At 38.7% G+C, this 15,761-nt stretch overlaps 1 protein-coding gene across 2 annotated transcripts in view; it reads left to right on the top strand.

Annotated features, from left to right (window-relative positions):
- UBQLN1 (ubiquilin 1) overlaps positions 1–14,052 on the top strand; it is a 56,365-nt gene extending 42,313 nt beyond the window's left edge. Inside the window, exons 8-11 of one of the 2 annotated variants that reach the window (XM_068553593.1) lie at positions 8,862–8,945; positions 10,157–10,272; positions 10,526–10,694; positions 12,060–14,052. In XM_068553593.1, the coding sequence (XP_068409694.1) occupies positions 8,862–8,945; positions 10,157–10,272; positions 10,526–10,694; positions 12,060–12,212 (522 nt within the window). In that variant the 3' untranslated portion in view covers positions 12,213–14,052. The remainder of the gene's footprint in view (positions 1–8,861; positions 8,946–10,156; positions 10,273–10,525; positions 10,695–12,059) is intronic. The other variant, XM_068553594.1, reaches the window with a different exon arrangement.
- Positions 14,053–15,761: the final 1,709 nt, after the last annotated feature.

The following is a 15,761-nucleotide window of genomic DNA, read 5'->3' as shown; positions in this document are numbered from 1 at the left end:
TGTGTTAGCATACTGTATTTGTTTTTCTCTTTCTGACTTACTTCACTCTGTATGACAGACTCTAACTCCATCCACCTCATTACAAATACCTCCATTTCATTTCTTTTTATGGCTGAGTAATATTCCATTGTATATATGTGCCACATCTTCTTTATCCATTCATCTGTCGATGGACATTTAGGTTGCTTCCATGTCCTGGCTATTGTAAATAGAGCTGCAATGAACATTTTGGTACATGACTCTTTTTGAACTATGGTTTTCTCAGGGTATATGCCCAGTAGTGGGATTGCTGGGTCGTATGGTAGTTCTATTTGTAGTTTTTTAAGGAACCTCCATACTGTTCTCCATAGTGGCTGTATCAATTTACATTCCCACCAGCAGTGCAAGAGTGTTCCATTTCCTCCACACCCTCTCCAGCATTTATTGTTTCTAGATTTTTTGATGATGGCCATTCTGATCGGTGTGAGATGATATCTCATTGTAGTTTTGATTTGCATTTCTCTAATGATTAATGATGTTGAGTATTCTTTCATGTGCCTGTTGGCAATCTGTATATCTTCTTTGGAGAAATGTCTATTTAGGTCTTCTGCCCATTTTTGGATTGGGTTGTTCGTTTTTTTGTTATTGAGCTGCATGAGCTGCTTGTAAATCTTGGAGATTAATCCTTTGTCAGTTGCTTCATTTGCAAATATTTTCTCCCATTCTGAGGGTTGTCTTTTGGTCTTGTTTATGGTTTCCTTTGCTGTGCAAAAGCTTTTAAGTTTCATTAGGTCCCATTTGTTTATTTGTGTTCTTATTTCCATTTCTCTGGGAGCTGGGTCAAAAAGAATCTTGCTGTGATGTATGTCATAGAGTGTTCTGCCTATGTTTTCCTCTAAGAGTTTGATAGTGTCTGGCCTTACATTTAGGTCTTTAATCCATTTTGAGTTTATTTTTGTGCATGGTGTCAGGGAGTGTTCTAATTTCATACTTTTACATGTATCTGTCCAATTTTCCCAGCACCACTTATTGAAGAGGCTGTCTTTTCTCCACTGTATATTCTTGCCTCCTTTATCAAAGATAAGGTGACCATATGTGTGTGGGTTTATCTCTGGGCTTTCTATCCTGTTCCATTGATCTATATTTCTGTTTTTGTGCCAGTACCAAACTGCCTTGATTACTGAAGCTTTGTAATATAGTCTGAAGTCAGGGAGCCTGATTCCCCCAGCTCCATTTTTCGTTCTCAAGATTGCTTTGGCTATTCGGGGTCTTTTGTGTTTCCATACAAATTGTGAAATTTTTTGTTCTAGTTCTGTGAAAAATGCCAGTGGTAGTTTGATAGGGATTGCATTGAATCTGTAGATTGCTTTGGGTAGTAGAGTCATTTTCACAATGTTGATTCTTCCAATCCAGGAACATGGTATATCTCTCCATCTATTTGTATCATCTTTAATTTCTTTCATCAGTGTCTTATAATTTTCTGCATACAGGTCTTTTGTCTCCTTAGGTAGGTTTATTCCTAGATATTTTATTCTTTTTGTTGCAGTGGTAAACGGGAGTGTTTCCTTAATTTCTCTTTGAGATTTTTCGTCATTAGTGTATAGAAATGCAAGAGATTTCTGTGCATTAATTTTGTATCCTGCTACTTTACCAAATTCATTGATTAGCTCTAGGAGTTTTCTGGTAGCATCTTTAGGATTCTCTATGTATAGTATCATGTCATCTGCAAATAGTGACAGCTTTACTTCTTCTTTTCCGATTTGGATTCCTTTTATTTCTTTGTCTTCTCTGATTGCTGTGGCTAACACTTCCAAAACTATGTTGAATAATAGTGGTGAGAGTGGGCAACCTTGTCTTGTTCCTGATCTTAGTGGAAATGGTTTCAGTTTTTCACCACTGAGGACGATGTTGGCTGTGGGTTTGTCATATATGGCCTTTATTATGTTGAAGAAAGTTCCCTCTATGCCTACTTTCTGCAGGGCTTTTATCATAAATGGGTGTTGAATTTTGTCGAAAGCTTTCTCTGCATGTATTGAGATGATCATATGGTTTTTCTCCTTCAATTTGTTAATATGGTGTATCACATTGATTGATTTGCGTATGTTGAAGAATCCTTGCATTCCTGGGATAAACCCCACTTGATCATGGTGTATGATCCTCTTAATGTGCTGTTGGATTCTGTTTGCTAGTATTTTGTTGAGGATTTTTGCATCTATGTTCATCTGTGATATTGGCCTGTAGTTTTCTTTCCTTGTGACATCTTTGTCTGGTTTTGGTATCAGGGTGATGGTGGCCTCGTAGAATGAGTTTGGGAGTGTTCCTCCCTCTGCAATATTTTGGAAGAGTTTGAGAAGGATAGGTGTTAGCTCTTCTCTAAATGTTTGATAGAATTCACCTGTGAAGCCATCTGGTCCTGGGCTTTTGTTTGTTGGAAGGTTTTTAATCACAGTTTCAATTTCAGTGCTTGTGATTGGTCTGTTCATATTTTCTATTTCTTCCTGGTTCAGTCTTGGCAGTTTGTGCATTTCCAAGAATCTGTCCATTTCTTCCAGGTTGTCCATTTTATTGGCATAGAGTTGCTTGTAGTAATCTCTCATGATCTTTTGTATTTCTGCAGTGTCAGTGGTTACGTCTCCTTTTTCATTTCTAATTCTATTGATTTGAGTCTTCTCCCTTTTTCTCTTGATGAGTCTGGCTAATGGTTTATCAATTTTGTTTATCTTCTCAAAGAACCAGCTTTTAGTTTCATTGATTTTTGCTATTGTTTCCTTCATTTCTTTTTCATTTATTTCTGACCTGATCTTTATAATTTCTTTCCTTCTGCTGGCTTTGGGGTTTTTTTGTTCTTCTTTCTCTAATTGCTTTAGGTGCAAGGTTAGGTTGTTTATTCGAGATGTTTCCTGTTTCTTGAGGTAGGCTTGTATTGCTGTAAACTTCCCTCTTAGCACTGCTTTTGCTGCGTCCCATAGGTTTTGGGTCGTCGTATCTCCATTGTCATTTGTTTCTAGGTATTTTTTGATTTCCCCTTTGATTTCTTCAGTGATCACTTCGTTATTAAGTAGTGTGTTGTGTAGCCTCCATGTGTTTGTATTTTTTACAGATCTTTTCCTGTAATTGATATCTAGTCTCATAGCGTTGTGGTCGGAAAAGATACTTGATACGATTTCAATTTTCTTAAATTTACCAAGGCTTGATTTGTGACCCAAGATATGATCTATCCTGGAGAATGTTCCATGAGCACTTGAGAAAAATGTGTATTCTGTTGTTTTTGGGTGGAATGTCCTATAAATATCAATTAAGTCCATCTTGTTTAATGTATCATTTAAAGCTTGTGTTTCCTTATTTATTTTCATTTTGGATGATCTGTCCATTGGTGAAAGTGGGGTGTTAAAGTCCCCTACTATGATTGTGTTGCTGTCGATTTCCTCTTTTATGGCTGTTAGTATTTGCCTTATGTATTGAGGTGCTCCTATGTTGGGTGCATAAATATTTACAATTGTTATACCTTCCTCTTGGATCGATCCCTTGATCATTATATAGTGTCCTTCTTTGTCTCTTGTAATAGTCTTTATTTTAAAGTCTACTTTGTCTGATATGAGAATTGCTACTCCAGCTTTCTTTTGATTTCCATTTGCATGGAATATCTTTTTCCATCCCCTCACTTTCAGTCTGTATGTGTCCCTAGGTCTGAAGTGGGTCTCTTGTAGACAGCATATATATGGGTCTTGTGTTTGTATCCATTCAGCCAGCCTGTGTCTTTTGGTGGGAGCATTTAATCCATTTACATTCAAGGTAATTATCGATATGTATGTTCCTATTCCCATTTTCTTAAATGTTTTGGGTTTGTTATTGTAGGTGTTTTCCTTCTCTTGTGTTTCTTGCCTAGAGAAGTTCCCTTAGCATTTGTTGTAAAGCTGGTTTGGTGGTGCTGAACTCTGTCAGCTTTTGCTTGTCTGTAAAGGTTTTAATTTCTCCATCACATCTGAATGAGATCCTTGCTGGGTAGAGTAATCTTGGTTGTAGGTTTTTCTCCTTCATCACTTTAAGTATATCCTGCCACTCCCTTCTGGCTTGCAGAGTTTCTGCTGAAAGATCAGATGTTAACCTTATGGGGATTCCCTTGTGTGTTATTTGCTGTTTTTCCCTTGCTGCCTTTAATATGTTTTCCTTATATTTAATTTTTGACAGTTTGATTAATATGTGTCTTGGCGTGTTTCTCCTTGGGTTTATCCTGTATGGGACTCTCTGTGCTTCCAGGACTTGATTAACTATTTCCTTTCCCATATTAGGGAAGTTTTCAACTATAATCTCTTCAAATATTTTCTCAGTCCCTTTCTTTTTCTCTTCTTCTTCTGTGACCCCTATAATTCGAATGTTGGTGCGTTTAATGTTGTCCCAGAGGTCTCTGAGACTGTCCTCAGTTCTTTTCATTCTTTTTTCTTTATCCTGCTCTGCAGTAGTTATTTCCACCATTTTATCTTCCAGGTCACTTATCCTTTCTTCTGCCTCAGTTATTCTGCTATTGATCCCATCTAGAGTATTTTTAATTTCATTTATTGTGTTTTTCATCATTGCTTGGTTCCTCTTTAGTTCTTCTACGTCCTTGTTAAATGTTTCTTGCATTTTGTCTATTCTGTTTCCAAGATTTTGGATCATCCTTACTATCATTATTCTGAATTCTTTTTCAGGTAGACTACCTATTTCCTCTTCATTTGTTAAATCTGGCGTGTTTTGACCCTGCTCCTTCATCTGCTGTGTGTTTTTCTGTCGTCTCATTTTGCTTATCTTACTGTGTTTGGGGTCTCCTTTTCACAGGCTGCAGGTTCGTAGTTCCCTTTGTTTTTGGTATCTGTCCCCAGTGGCTAAGGTTGGTTCAGTGGGTTGTGTAGGCTTCCTGGTGGAGGGAACTAGTGCCTGAGGTCTGGTGGATGAGGCTGGATCTTGTCTTTCTGGTGGGCACGTCCACGTCTGGTGGTGTATTTTGGGGTGTCTGTGGCCTTATTATGATTTTAGGCAGCCTCTCTGCTAATGGATGGGGCTGTGTTCCTGTCTTGCTAGTTGTTTGGCATAGGGTGTCCAGCACTGTCGCTTGCTGGTCGTTGAGTGAAGCTGGGTCTTGATGTTGAGATGGAGATCTCTGAGAGATTTTCGCCGTTTGGTATTACGTGGAGCTGGGAGGTCTCTTGTGGACCAGTGTCCTGAAGTTGGCTCTCCCACCTCAGAGGCACGGCCCTGATGCCTGGCTGGAGCACCAAGAGCCTTTCGTCCACACGGCTCAGAGTAAAAGGGAGAAAAAATAGAAAGAAAGAAAGAGGCTATAATATAGTGAAGTAAAATAAAGCTATTATAAAGCAGAGCTATACAGACAAAATCTCACCCAGAAGCATATACATATACACTCACAAAAAAAAGGAAAAGGGGAAAAATTAATATATCCTGCTCCGAAAGTCCACCTCCTGAATTTGGGATGATTCGTTGTCTATTCAGGTATTCAACAGATGCAGGCACATCAAGTTGTTTGTGGAGTTTTAATCCGCTGCTTCTGAGGCTGCTGGGAGAGATTTCCCCTTCTCTTCTCTGTTCGCACAGCTCCTGGGGATCAGCTTTGGATTTGGACCCGCCTCTGCGTGTAGGTCACCTGAGGGCGTCTGTTCCTTGCCCAGACAGGACGGGGTTAAAGGAGCAGCTGCTTCGGGGGCTCTGGCTCACTCAGGCTGCGGGGAGGGAGGGGTACGGAGGAGGCGGGGCGAGCCTGCGGTGTCAGAGGCCGGCATGACGTTGCAGCAGCCTGAGGTGCGCCGTGTGTTCTCCCGGGGAACTTGACCCCGGATCACGGGAGCCTGGTGGTGGTGGGCTGCACAGGCTCCCGGGCGGGGCGGTGTGGCGAGTGACCTGTGCTCACACACAGGCTTTTTGGAGGCGGCAGCAGCAGCCCCAGCGTCTCACGCCCGTCTCTGGGGCCCGCGCTGATCGCTGCGGCTCGCGCCCGTCTGTGGAGCTTGTTTAGGCGGCGCTCTGAATCCCCTCTCCCTGCGCGCCGTGAAACAAAGAGGCAAGAAAAAGTCTCTTGCCTCTTCGGCAGCTGCAGACTTTTTCCCGGACTCCCTACCAGCCAGCTGTGGTGCACTAACCCCTTCAGGCTGTGTTCACGCCAGCCCCAGTCCTCTCCCTGCGATCCGACCGAAGCTGAGCCTCAGCTCCCAGCCCCGCCCGCCCCAGCGGGGGAGCAGACTAGCCTCTCGGGCTGGTGAGCGCTGCTGGGCGCCGAGCCTCTGTGCGGGAGTCTCTCCGTTTTTCCCTCTGCGCCCCTGTTGCTGTGGGATCCACGCTGTTAGCCGCGGCTCGCGCCCGTCCCTGGAGTTCGTTTAGGCGGCGCTCTGAATCCCCTCTCCTCGCGCACCAGGAAACAAAGAGGGAAGAAAAAGTCTCTTGCCTCTTTGGCAGCTGCAGACTTTTTCCCGGACTCCCTACCAGCCAGCTGTGGTGCACTAACCCCTTCAGGCTGTGTTCACGCCGACAACCCCAGTCCTCTCCCTGTGATCCGACTGAAGCCCAAGCCTCAGTTCCCAGCCCCGCCCGCCCCGGCGGGGGAGCAGACAAGCCTCTCGGGCTGGTGAGTGCTGCTCGTTGCCGAGCCTCTGTGCAGGAATCTCTCCGCTTTGCCCTCCGCACCCCTGTGGCTGCGCTCTCTTCCGTGGCTCCGAAGCTTACCCCCTCTGCCACCCGCAGTCTCTGCCCGCGAAGGGGCTTCCTAGTGCGTGGAAATCTTTCCTCCTTCACAGCTCCCTCCCACTGGTGCAGGTGCCATCCCTATTCTTTTGTCTCTGTTATTTCTTTTTTCTTTTGCCCTACCCAAGTACGGGGGGAGTTTCTTGCCTGTTTAGAGGTTGGACGTTTTCTGTCAGCGCTCAGTGGGTGTTCTGTAGGAGCAGTTCCACGTGTAGATGTATTTCTACTGTATCTGTGGGAAGGCAGGTGATCTCCGCGTCTTACTCTTCCGCCATCTTCTCTCCTGCCTCCTAGATAAATTTTTTGTATACTTTAAATTTTGTATATTGTAGGTACATTTTATGAAATGTTTTTTATTCATAAGAAAATTATTAGACTGAGTTATTAGTATTAAATGCTTCAACTTACTGCGATAGTACTTTTGTTTAAAATAAATGGAAAATATGTATGCAGAGTGATCCTATTTGTATGGTTTTAAATGTATATTTAGCTAATTAATAATAAGCATTAAATGTGCGTCTTGCTTTAAAATTTTGACTTTAACAAGCACATTTCCGGCCATTAAACTAACAATTTTACATTTATAAAGTGACTTGAGCACTTTTGTATGCTGCTTTTTTACTCTAAAACAAAATGTTGACAAAAGAATGCTAGATATGAATCGTCCTTTATCATAGACAATTGTTAGAAATGTTTACAATGTACTTTGGTTACCAGCAGATTAAAGTTTGTAGTTTCTCTATTCTGATTTTGATTTTTAGGTATTCAAAAAAGTCTGATTGTATAAACTGTTGTTATATACAGTCAGGTACATTAGGAGAAATATCCTAATCAAATGAGATACAATTTTCTGAGAAGGACGCTTGTTCAAATAACATGAATCCTGAAAGATAAATGTGATAACTTTATTGATATATGTTCATAATAAAAAATATTATTTGACTGGAGCCGTTAAAGCAGCAGGTTTGTTGGTCTCAAGTAGGTTTTACTTTATTTACTGTGAACTTATTGGTCACTTTGAAATAAATGCTGTATATCCATAAAACATTGTCTGACTTCTTCCTACTTTGGTTATTTTGTTGAAATTAACTTAATCTACTTTGCAACAATTGATAAACTAAAGGAAGGAGGGAAGAATTCTCTCTACTTCTAGTAGTTAACATATAATTACTCTCAAATATGGTTAATTACTTGAGGGCAAGGATCATCCCCCACCCTCCCAGACTTTGGATGTGGACTGGTAAATAGGCTATCAGTAAATCATTGTTAGTTTACTTTTCACTCCATCTGGGGAAACTGATATAAAAATTTGTCTTTTTTGAAGCTATGAGAATTTACTAGTTTCTGGTTATGTTGATCGTCGTGTATTGTAATCTTATTTTCAGGTATACAACATCATGTTAATATTGACCCTGACTTTTTAACTCTTAACACCCATTTGAAGGTTAGGAGGCATTCCATTTTTCTCATCTGTGGTGGTAGTGAGGTGAAATCCAGAGGCTAATCTTCGTGTTCTCAAATGGATTTATATCTTTTAAGGTCTTTTTAAAGCATTTTAATACTTCATCCCCAGAGATCTATCAGTGCTAGTCCTAGGCTTATATTCATCTAGCAGCTCCGTTTCTCTGGCAAGTTGGTTGCTGTTCTGCGGTGTTATTTTTCTGGACCTAATATTACCTGTTTTTCAGGAGGCAGGTAGATACAGCAGTTCCAGATCTGGATTTTCTCTGTGCTTGCCACTTGTGTGTTGAGGTGTCTGTGCAAGCCATGTATAGTTTCATGTATTGATGCTTATGTTTATTCTGTCAGTGTAGCAGAAAATATATCTTCATGAATGCCAGTTACTCCCATTTTTCTTTCAAGGGCAAATACCTTTACTCAAGGAAAAGTCAAAGAAATGTTTGCTTTTGTTTTTTAGGATATTGCATGTCATTATCATAATCACCATTCCCATTGAGAGAGAAGATGCCTCGTTTTTTGTTTTGTTTTGGCAATCCCTTTTGTGGACAGTATCTTCCCTTTTTTATTCATGTTCTACCTTCCTCCTTGTTAAGTGCCAGATTAGGCACTTGGGGGAAGATAGACTATTAAACAAGGTACATTACTTGTTTCAGATATTTCCAGTTAAAATTGTTTGAACACTTGCCCCATAGATGATGCTGAATAATCCCCTATTTGCTGGAAATCCTCAGCTTCAAGAACAAATGAGACAACAGCTCCCAACTTTCCTCCAACAAGTGAGTAAGAAAAGATGCTAGCTATCTTCGGTAATGATTTGCTTGAAAAAGTTTGGTGATAAACATTTTCCTTGCTTTTCTCTGGCTGATAGCAAAACGTAGAATACAGTCTGCTGTCAGTTTGCAGAGAATTCAGCTTGATCTTAATTGAGCCCCATTTCACTGCTGACCTTTTGCTTATATTTTTTAAATATAAATTCTGAGGAAAGGACCATTTGGTTTTTGCTTTTGAGGATTTAGGATTTTGAATGCTTCGTTAATACCATAAACCATTTCCTTTCACTTTACTAACTTTGAAGTGCTTCATTGTCATGTTACACTTTATGGTTTAACTAATCTCGAGTAACAGGAAAGAGCTACCCTATCCTATTTTACATGTTTGATTTCTTTGTAATGTTTCAGGTACTCCAAATTAATAGAACGCCTGTTTTCCAAGGGGTAGATCTCATTCCTCAAACTCGAATTAGCAAGATTAAAATTGTTGGTGTTGTCATATAAAGAAGGTTTTATTATTAGAAAAGTACTTGAGATGGCCATGGTAATTTTATTATTTAAAAAGAAAGAGAAGTCAGTCTTGGCATTTTGAAACTGGTAGTTCTAGGGAGGGCTTTTAAATATTATGCAGATGATCCTCAGGCCTGTAAACCATAATCCAAGGTTAGTGTCCTTGATCTATTGTAATGATGGAAGCCTATCTTTTTTGGTTAGTCGGGTGGTGTATATTTGGAAGTAGGGAAGCTGAACCGGACACATGTATTAACTTCACCTTTGGAACTATTGTTTTAGAGTGTATGTGACTGGTAAAATTGTTACATCAGCAACAGATAACACTTGGTCAGGAGGAATATGTGGCTTTCACCGTTATTACCATGTTATATAAACTGTGCATTTGGAGGTTGTCTCTCAGAAATAATACTTGTATCTGTTGGAAAATGGGGAACAGCTGCGGCTTCCAGAGGAGCTCCTGATTGTCTTTCATTATGAAAAATGGCTTTCATGATGGACTTGGGAGGAGGTCAAGTAACGATTTGCACACTAGATTGCTGTCAAAGAGGAGGTGCTTGTGTTTATTTTGGGAAAGAAATTATGGATTCACAGTGTCTAGGAGTAAGGTGTTAGATTTTCTCAAGAAGAGTAGCAAAGAAAACATTTAAACTTTACCTTCACTGACTTTAATTCCCTCATAACCACTGGTTTTCTTTCTTCCTTAGATGCAGAATCCTGATACGTTGTCAGCAATGTCAAACCCTAGAGCAATGCAGGCCTTGTTACAGATTCAGCAGGGTTTACAGACCTTAGCGACTGAAGCCCCCGGCCTCATCCCAGGGTAGGTTTGTTTGGGGAAGATTATGAAAGTGCACAATGGTTTTTTTCTCTGAGAATTTGACTTAATGCCATCCTGCCTTTTTTTGGTTGAGATTGTTTTATTTAAGACAGTTTTCAAAGTTAAAAATGGTTATTTTAAGAAGATAACTTGGCTAATACTGTGTTGAAATGTAACTGATTTACCATCAGCTGGCCTGGTCTGGCCTCTTGTTTTGCAGGAGTTTAGGTTTACTAACAATTTACGCTTTCTCTAGGTTTACTCCTGGCCTGGGGGCATTAGGAAGCACTGGAGGCTCTTCAGGAACCAGTGGCTCTAATTCTGCATCTGGTGAAAACCCAAGTCCCACAGCAGGAACCACCGAATCTGGACACCAGCAGTTTATCCAACAAATGCTACAGGCTCTTGCTGGAGTGAATCCTCAGGTAATGATTCTTTTCTGCTCTTCTTAATGTTAGAAATTTAGAAATTTCAAGAAAAGAAAAGAAAAGGTGGCCATCTTTTTGGTTTAGCCTGTAATGAAAAGTGCATTCTTAATTATATTGATTCTAAAAAACAGGCATTACAAAAATGGTTAACTTTGGTACTATATTGGACACTAAAGAAACGTTATAGTTGAAGGGAAGAAATGCTTTGCCTTAATTTTTGGAAGTTGCCTTTAAAAATGCATTCTTTTTTGCAGTCCCTGTTTGAAAATTATTTGAAGTAGGTTATATTTTATAAAAGTTTGTCAGGGAGGAATAGAAACTTGATTATTCTCAATATCTCCTGAATTCTATCTAGTCTTTGTACTTTGACGTAAAAGAAGTCCTAACTACCTCACCCCACCCACTACTGCCTCCTGTGGTAACTTTTGTTACATATATACACCTCACAGATATGGCTGAAAAATGTGAATGCCTAATATTCTTGCATCTGGAATCATTTATTTACTAAGAATATGCCATTATGATTCCCAGTTCAAACCTATTACAGTAGATTGTCCTTAAACTTCTACGTGGTGAAAATACAGCATAGTTTTCTTATTTTAAGCGTTATTAAATACAATAAAAACAGGTCAGAGTTTTATCTTATAAAGAATTTGTATTCCCGATACCTAGCATAACTTCTGGCTCAGTAAATATTCTTGGAATTAATACGAAAAAACGATTTCAGGTATTAGGCCAAATTGTTATCTAAGTTGAACAATCTACAGGCCTCGCCATTATCAGGTTGCCCAGAATTGAGTGATCATTTATGTATTTTTGTCTTATATCATTTCTGAAAAGGAGGTGCAGCTGAACAGTCAGAAGTGTAGTCTGTGCATGTGAAACTGGAACTCTTTTCTGAAGACTTGATTGGCTGATACAGAAATTAATTCTACATTCTAAGCCTCATTAGAACTTTAGAATTTTATACATGAGGACACTGGCTTTTTTAACTACCCAACTGGTCAGTAGCTACAAAATAAATAATCTAATTCTAAACTATTTGCATACATACTTTTTAAAGTTTGCCTATACATTCATGAGCTTCTTAAATAATGGTTGAAGTCTATTAAGCTCTTTTTTTTTTTTAAAGCAGAGTTATGTGATCTTTGACATCATTGTTTAGGTATAAATTAGATTGTTTAAAATAAAGTGCTAATTGAACTTTTAAATATGTTTAATATGTTTCTAGAAGAGGCCAGTACTTTTATAGTTCAGTAGTCTAGCATATGTTATTTTAAAAAGCAATTAAAATTTTTAAGATTATTTAGGTGTGACATGGACTGATTTTCCTTAGAGTTTTTGTTTGTTTTTCTTTAACAGCTACAGAATCCAGAAGTCAGATTTCAGCAGCAACTAGAACAGCTCAGTGCAATGGGATTTTTGAACCGTGAAGCAAACTTGCAAGCGCTAATAGCCACAGGAGGTGATATCAATGCGGCTATTGAAAGGTTACTGGGCTCTCAACCATCATAGCAGCATTTCTGTATCTTGAAAAAATGTAATTTATTTTTGATAACGGCTCTTAAATCTTTAAAATACCCGCTTTATTTCATTTTGACTCTTGGAATTCTGTGCTGTTATAAACAAACCCAATATGATGCATTTTAAGGTGGAGTGCAGTAAGATGTGTGGGTTTCTCTGTGTTTTTGTTTGTTTGTTTTTTGTTTTTTCCTGGAACAGTGGGAATCAATGCTTTTTCATTTAAGGCTACTGCATGCATCAACCACTTCTGCATTTATTGTAATTTTTAAAAAACATATCACCTTTTATAGTTGGGTGAACAGATTTTTGTCCTGCATCTGTCCAGTTTATTTGCTTTTTAAACATTAGCCTATGGTAGTAATTTATGTAGAATAAAAGCATTAAAAAGAAGCAAATCATTTGCGCTTTGTAATTTGTGGTACAATATTGCTTATTGTGACTTTGGCATGTATTTTTGCAAACAGAAATGCTGTAAGATTTATACTACTGACGGTTTTTGCTTTATTTGTATACAGACTGTGTATGCACATTTGGGACTGCATTTCTAGAAACATATTGCAATAGATCATCTGAGCAAAAACATCTGTAACCAAAAAAGTGAAGATAAGGAAATACTTTAAAGCTGAGTATTTCCTAATTGTGTAGAATCTTACAGCATCTTTGATACACATCTCAGCAAAAGTACCGGTTAGTCAGGTTTGTTGAAAATATAGTAGAAAAGCTGATTCTGGTTATCTCTTTAAGGACATTTAGTTGTACAGACAAGATGATGTAACATTGTCTCAACATTCACAGATTGACTGTAAATTACCTTAATCTTTCTGCATACTGAAGGAGCACTGTAGTATAACCCAAAAGTGCATTTGCCTAGGACTTTTCAGCTTCTCCCATAGGTAGTTTAACAGGCATTACAATTTGTAATTGAAATGTTGCTTTCACTGAAAGTGTCTTGATGTTTCAGTTATTTTTAATTGCCATATAAAAATAGAACTGTCTTCTGGGTTTATCATTTTTCTTATGCACAGGCAATACATGAATTTAAAATGATTTGTGAGCCACTTGTTTCTGAAGTGTTTTGGTAGTTCTATTAAGAAATAGTTAAATATTGTGCTTTTCAGAGCCTGAGAGAGGGGAATTTTGGGGGTGGGGTGGGGATCTATCCTGGATTGGGCCAGCCTAAATAATACTGGCAACCAAGATTCTGTTAGGATTTCTGTGCATATAGTGTAGTAAAGAAGTATCTTTCAGGGGTGAAAACAAAGAGCCGTTTTAACAATGTTGAGTACATTTGGCTGTTCCACAGCTTTTTTCTTCCCTCCCCAAAGAAATTCTGTTTGCCTAACTCTCAAACTGTTGGGGTGGTACATTCCTTTAGGACCAATTAAAACATAACTTTGGGGTCAGTAATATATTTGGCTGACTCTGGTTCAGTATTCTCTTAGGTCATTATATTCTCTCATGTACAGTTAAAGGATGTTAAAAGTAACCTAAAGTGAATTCAGACCAGTAAAATCAAGGGAAATACAAGTTGAATTCCATTACTTCTGTAAGTTGCTTGCTATTAAAAAAGGTAAAGAGGCAGGTTGCCCACCATTTCGTGCACTGTTCTGACACTTTCCCCTGGAAAAAAACATGTACAAAGGTCAAGATGGAGGCATGACTAAGAGGAAGTTGTTAAGGATGATATTCATGTGTCTGCTCTCTCTGCCTTATGCCTCAGTATGGTTTAAAAACTTTTGTACTGGCAAATGGTGGTATACAGTGTGGGATAGTGTCATAACCAATTTGACAGTTTATTAATCACAAAATAACAATAAATCTCTAGCTTTTACACTTGTTTGTCTTGCCTTTTTTGTAGAAAGAAAAAGGTGTCTTCAATTTACTTTCTCTAACCATGTCTTTTAAAGACTACTGGAGTTGGTTTACCTGATTTTATTACACTTGAGATTATTTTTCATTAACTTTTTGTTTCCTCAATTAAAATATGTGCATATATACTATATTGTGTGTTAAAAAGAGAGCCAGCTGGGAAGTCAGGTGGCCTGGGCTTTGCTAGGTCTTTTTGGTACTTGACTAGTTATTTGATTTTTGAGTCAGGGCATCATGATTTCTTCAGTGAAAGTGGTGGTAAGGCCTGTGCGGCACACCCAACTGGGTGATCTCTTAAGTACCTCTTAGTTGTTGCCCTGGTGTGATTTTTGTTGTTGTTTGTTTGTTTCTAATATGTTCATCTTAGTTCAGGAGTTCAAAATACTTAAAATTCTCAAAAGCATTAAAAAAAACTCTTGAAATAATATAGACTTAAATTGTTCTCATATTGGGTTATTACAAAATGAATAAAGAATAGAGTGGTGAAAATAACATTTCAGGATTTTATTCCCCAAGCGGAATATTTGTGATCCTAAACAAATGTGCAGCAAATCAGATAAATGACAGCTGGCCTCTGTGTATTCAGAATTGGAGTTTCAGACTTGGCTTAAATATAGTAATGAAAGGAGTTTTTTGTTTGGGGAGACATTATTACTATGTTAATTTAATAGGCAAGTTACAACAAATTAGGACAGATAAGAATGTCACTAACATTAGTGATAAAAGTGAATCTAGGGCACATGTCTTTGTCCTTGTGCAAAACAAAAAAGGTTATGTTGTTAAGGCAGGGAAATACTGCATACTCTATTAACATTAAACATGTTAAGTTAACAAGAAGTCCTGCATTAAAGAAACCTGTTTAATACAGCTTTGTCCTATCCTCTGCTGTCCTTTTTACTTAACTATTCTTTAAGGTAACGCTGTATATCCAGTGAACACACTTGGGGAAAACTATACTTAGTAAATGCACATGGTATTCTCCTCTCTGGAATTTCATCTGTCTTCTTTGGCTTATATAAAGTCTACTGTGCCCTCTGGGATCAGTTTTGTAGTCTTCCTAGACTTTGCTAACCAGTTGATATACTCTGAACTGTCAACTGCTGCATTCTGTCCCTCTCATTCATTTACAGTTTGGGGGATTTTTGTTTGGTTTTCTGCTCTGAAATTTTCTTGGCAGTTAGTTACTTAGGTAACAGTAAGTGTTTCTCTTCAACTTCTTTGCATCTTTCCTCTCATCAACCATAGGCAACCATTGACTCAGAAAGTGAACATTTATTGAACATCTGTTGAGTCACAGGTTCTTTTCTAGTTGCTCAAAGTGTATAGCAGTAAATAAAGTCTGTCCATATGGGGTTTAGATAGTAGAATGTAGGGAGACAGTAAACAAAACACATACATGGCCCTGTTAGGTAGTGGCAAGTGCTTTGGTGAAAAATTAAGTGGAGTATTAGTTCAGGACGCAGGGATTTTATTTTGTATAGGGTAGTCAGAGAAGGCCTCATTGAGAAGGTGACATTTAAGTAGAGACTTGAGGAATATGTGGGAGGGTGAACAGCTTTTCAGGAAGAGGGGCAACTAATGAGAATACCCTGTAATGTGAATGTTCTGAGTGTGTTTGTAGAATACAGGGAGTTTGGTGTGACTGGCAAGGTGAGCTAGGGAGAAAGTGGT

The sequence above is a fragment of the Eschrichtius robustus genome, chromosome 10 (assembly GCF_028021215.1).
Source record: "Eschrichtius robustus isolate mEscRob2 chromosome 10, mEscRob2.pri, whole genome shotgun sequence".
Classification (NCBI taxonomy): Eukaryota; Metazoa; Chordata; class Mammalia; order Artiodactyla; family Eschrichtiidae; genus Eschrichtius; species Eschrichtius robustus.
Note: the sequence above shows the minus strand (reverse complement) of the source record. Positions and strands in the feature narration are given on the sequence as shown.